The sequence below is a fragment of the Larimichthys crocea genome, chromosome III (assembly GCF_000972845.2).
Source record: "Larimichthys crocea isolate SSNF chromosome III, L_crocea_2.0, whole genome shotgun sequence".
NCBI lineage: Eukaryota > Metazoa > Chordata > Actinopteri > Sciaenidae > Larimichthys > Larimichthys crocea.
Window position 1 is genome coordinate 51,349,545 of NC_040013.1, and position 5,275 is coordinate 51,354,819.

Below are 5,275 nucleotides of genomic sequence, written 5' to 3' on the forward strand. Positions count from 1 at the left end.
TGTTAGCTATATTTTCCACATCTCTGTCTGTACTTCCAGTCCTACAGTGCTGGCCCACCTGGACATCCCCAACCCTCGCTACTTGGGCCCAGCCATCTCTTCTGGGGCCATTTACCTGGCCTCCTCCTACCAGAACAAACTGCGGGTCATCTGCTGTAAGGGAAGTCTGATCAGAGAGTCTGGAGAGCTGCAGAGGACTGGCTCCAGCCGAGGGTTAGCTCCTTTTCTTAGTTTGAACAACAGCAAAAAAAAAAAAAAGCAGCAGAAGAGAGAAAAAGAACAGAATTTATATGATAGAGGTGTAGGTGGATTAAAAACACTTCAACACCTACAAACACATTTATTGTTGAACTGTCAGTTCAGTTCAAACTCACAGGTAGAAAACGTTCAGACTGTGTTCTTATCAGACAGACCAACAGTGCCATCTGCTGTGAAAATTTCAAATCAGCTTGTTGTTTCTTGAAGCTATTGTGAGACAGTGTTGTGAGACGCTGCTCTGTGCTGTGTGTTCTACAGTAGTCCCAGTAAGCGAGGCCCTCCCACCTACACAGAGCACATCTCCAAGCGTTTGTCCTCAGGCCCCGGCAGTCACGACGGCCTGCATCGGGAGCCCAGCACCCCACACCGTTACCGGGAGGGCCGCACCGAGTTCAGACGGGACAAGTCTCCTGCCAGACCATTGGACAGGGAGAAGTCACCCGGCAGGGTGCTTGACAGTCGCAGGGAGAGGTCTCCTGGGAGATTCGGAGACAGCACCCGACTTCATGCTGGGTCTGTCCGAACACAGCTCGCCCCAGTCAACAAGGTACTGTGCCCTGGTGGTTAAGATGTATAACATATAACTCCTTTGCTTCCTGTGTTTCTAAACTGTTCAATAAAGAACAAAAAAGACGAAGTAAACAAACAAACCCCCTCACATTTATCTTGTGACTCTGTGAGTAGGAAGTAAGAAGAAAGGAAATGAAAGAAAGAAAGTGTGCAAGCAGCTGAAAATAGAAAAAAAGAGCTGGAAGAACCAATATGTGATGGCAAATGGTTAAAATAATAATATACAATAAAAACAATATTCAGTGTTATACTTCTGACATGAAATATATGCAGAATTCACAAATGAGAAAATATGAGAGTCCTTTGCAAAGCAGCAAACACACACAAGATTACCTCTGGTAGCAAAGGTATTGTAAGATTTGATTATAATCCATGCTTCTGTTCTCTCTGTTTCATCATCCGCTAATACAAAGCTGTTTCTTTCCTGGCTGTTAGAAGCAATTCATCATTCTCACAACAAATCTTTGGGCTCATATTGTCAGAGTGCAGGAGCAGATGGGCTGAGGCCACAGACAGGAAGTCACAAAGTACTGAGAGACTGACACATGGTTGGCTTTTGGTCACTTTGTGGGATTTGTTGCCAGGGAGTACCACAAGCCTCATCTTTGTGTTTGTTTGTTTTTTTAATATATATATTTTTTTGGCCTGTTTGAAGCTTTATTGTATAGAGACAGCTGAAGAGTGACAGGAATGTGGGGAGAGAGATGGGGAATAATATGCAGCAATGGGCCGCAGGTCGGATTTGAACCCTGGTCCACTGCAGCAAGGACTGAACCTTTGTAGAACAAGCCTCAATCGACCTTGTGCTATGTGCTTGTTTTATCACCATTTAAGGTTTAAATATTATTCTTATTCACATACAAAAAAACTGTAAGTAATTTAATTTAATAGCACAAGAGCGTGTAATATGAATATGCACCCCCTGTTCCAACTGTATTTAAAATGAATGAACCCTCTAGACCAGGGGTCTTCAACCAGGGGTCCGTGACCCCTAGGGGTTCTGCAGAGGGATTGCAGGGGTCAGCCAATTAATAATTGATCATTTTCACTAAAATAATCTGTGAGAATTAAAAATATATGACAAAAATGATAGTGAGTAAACTGCAAAGCTGATTATGCAATAATAAGCTACTTTTGACAAAACCTATTTACAAAATAAATGATTCCATTATGCATGAACTTTTTATCATCATCAACACAGACAGGCTAATAACTCAGTATATAAATAGATTAATAAGGTGAAATAAAGGGCGAATAAAGTAAATATAAAAGTTATTATAGGCCAGGCTGAAAATGTGACATCCACACAAAAATAAAGAATGACATGTGGGTGTCTCTGTTCTGTTTATCTCTCGTCCAAGCGGTCCTTGGGCTGAAACAGGTTGAAGACCTCAGACATTTAAGATTTTCACGCAGTACAAGTCTCGTTGTACTAAAGAGCACTTTTTGACGGTCTTTTCCTGGAGTTGACCACATTTTCACTCGCTCTTGTATTGTCTCATACAAAGAGACTAAATGACTGACTCGTTTCCTAACATCATCACTGTGACTGGAGGTAAATCGTCCTGCTTTAAATAAAACTAATCACTTGACTCACTTCTACTTTAAAATTGTTGTTAGCAGCTGTCACTTCTCCTCACTCCCCCTTCACACACACTGCAAGAAAGTGAATGTGTGAGACAGAAGAAGAAGCTGTGCCAAATGATCTGTACTAACGTCTGACTGCCTAAACTAAATATTAGCCACCTAAGGAGACTATATATTGTCCAGTCTTGGTCATGACTTGGTCTCGGTTTAGGTGGTCTTGCATATAACACTACACACAGTCTGCCAAAGCAGTAAATGTGACTGTTCTCGTCTTGCAGGTGTGGGATCAGTCATCGGTGTGAGTCCAGGTCTGCGCTGCTCCTGATTGGAGGTTGAAGAAGAGAAACTTTGGGAATCCCTTGATCCACTCTGAGTGCAAGCACACACACATGCACACAAACACACTTCACACACACATCACTCAGGCTGACTGTCATTGCTCCATCGCCTGTACATAGTGCAGTCTCAGTTCCTCGTTCAGCAACACTTAAACCTGCACTGGGTGACGTCTCCTGCGACAATCCTCTCTTTTCTGACACGTGCTTTGGTGGGAGGAATCCCATAGTAGATTCAGTGGCAGGGAACCTTCACTGGTCTACAGATCAAGAGAATCTACTTTATAAGATATACTCAAAGTTGTAAATATTGCTGTCTGAGTTTTTATAGACAAAGGGAATAGTCGGCTGGTAAAGCCATGTATATTTTTTTTAAAAATTAGTTTCTAAAGATGTTGCAGGGAGATTAATGACGTTGTTGGTTAAGAAATACAATATCAACATTTCATTAGAATCTGAAATATCATGTTAGGTTTCTTCTCTGTTCAGAGAATCAAGCCAATATTTAATTACTCACATAAACTATGATGAGAGAGAGGTGTGAGGAGGCAACACTTTGCACATGAGATTGGATTTGAACAGGATTTAAAAACTCGTTCTTGTTACATGACCAGTCTTCTTTGTTTGGATCAAATGTATGGTCCTCTTGACTAAATAGCCTTTGATATATAATTGCGTATGATTGCTTTATTGACAGTTGTCGTCCGGCCATACTTTGTAAAACAATTAAGCAATGTTTTGCTCCAAGTGTTCCTTGTGTTGTTTTTAGCAAACCTAAGATCAAGAAACACACAGGCGAGGGGTGAACTACGAAGCGGTTTGGACGTAGCCGGGCTTTCTTTGCATTGGCTGGCTCCAGTCAGAGATGATGGGTCATCAGCTTACTTTGTTGACACAGGTTCTTTGCATGTTCCAATATAACAGAGGGGGTTTGTTGCGTCTTGTCATGCTGCTTCTGCAGGAAGTGGACCAATCATGTGTCTCCTACTTTGTCAAAATGGAGATCTATGAGGAATATTAAAAAATGAATAGAGCAAAGAGCAAGGAGACAAGAGGAGGTTATAACTGCACATTGTGGATCTCTATTTAAACATTGTACTCACTGACCCTTAATGAAGAATATATGGAAATCCTTTTAGTTTTAAATAAAGATGCAGTACATTTCATTGATTTAATATTATCCATTTTCTGTAACCACTTATCCTCATCATGGTCACGGTGGGGCTGGAGCCAATCCCAGCAGATTTAGGGCGAGACACCCTGGATAAGTGGTCAGCTCATCACAGAGACACATAGAGACAAACAACCATTCACACTCACATTCACATTTACACCTACGGGCAATTTAGAGACGCCAGTTAACCTGTTAAGTGCATGTGTTTGGACTGTGGGAGGAAGCCAGAGAGAACGCACACAAACTGCACACAGAAAGGCCTCAGCTTGGTCTTGCTGTGAGGTGACAGTGCTAACCACTGCATGATAAATACCACAAGCCTAATCCTAATTCCATTCACCACAGCAGTGTAAAACAGATTTGGCAGCCAACCCAGACCCAGCATAAAAACATCATTCACAGTGGTCTGTAGCTGTTCCTCCAATATCATTGTAGTGTCTGACATTTGAAGTGTTAATATTACCTGAAACAAACAGGAAGTTGTCCCAGCAGGCAGCAGGATGATGTAAACTATTTAGTTCATGTAGATTTCCAGGAGACGGTGTGATGTTTGTGCTGCTGTCATGAACTACACGGCTTTGTTCAAATCACATTATAGACATACGGCTCAACAGGTTTCTATGTATAATAACCCCCTCAGCTGAGAATCACTCAGAGAATATGGTTAGGAAACTAGTGAAAGGTTGAGGTGAAGTTAAGGTGTGCAGCATGAGTTACCACGGTGATCTATCCAGGTTAAGAGAGCGACACCTTACTGACACTGAAATCTGGTTATAGGCTCAACATGTGTGGCTAACCCATTCATCTCACTTTGTAGTCCACCCCTCCGTCTCTGATGCTGGCTGTGGTGCAGTCAGACCGGCTGACGCCGCCTCAGCTTGCTCCTGTTGCTGCTGCTGCTGCTGCTGATGATGATTATTGGTACAGATGTCCTGTTTCTGTGCAGTGGTATGAAGTCTAGTAATCGTCAGGGGTCGTCACTTTTGTAGTATCGTTTCTTTAGAGCCAGTAAGACCACCTCCACTCGTCACATCAGTGAGCATGACTAACTTAGAGCAGCACTCGTCGCTTTTTTCGATCTTGATTCTCTCTCTTGGTTGTTCTTTCTGTCACGTATTCACTTGAATTTGCATTCAGTAAGTAGACATTGATGTTAGACAGTAACTTAAGATTTTCTTGATTTTTAGAGATGTATATCAGTACATGCATTAAACATGACTGAAGTGTCTGACTGTTTTCTTGTGTGTGTGTGTGTGTGTGTGTGTGTGTTTTCAGCTGCAGATATTCCATCACGTGTCAGCTTTAAGCTGTGAGAGCTGCAGGTATCAGGTCCTGCAAGCAGACAACACAG

At 42.2% G+C, this 5,275-nt stretch overlaps 1 protein-coding gene across 6 annotated transcripts in view; it reads left to right on the forward strand.

Moving 5' to 3' along the window:
* The window catches only part of citb (citron rho-interacting serine/threonine kinase b), a 47,990-nt gene extending 43,947 nt beyond the window's left edge, over positions 1-4,043 (forward strand). For all 6 annotated transcript variants that reach the window (XM_027278219.1, XM_027278218.1, XM_027278217.1 and 3 more), the window contains 3 exons: positions 40-213; positions 517-805; positions 2,694-4,043. In XM_027278219.1, coding sequence (XP_027134020.1) covers positions 40-213; positions 517-805; positions 2,694-2,717 — 487 coding nt within the window. In that variant the 3' untranslated portion in view covers positions 2,718-4,043. The remainder of the gene's footprint in view (positions 1-39; positions 214-516; positions 806-2,693) is intronic.
* Positions 4,044-5,275: the final 1,232 nt, after the last annotated feature.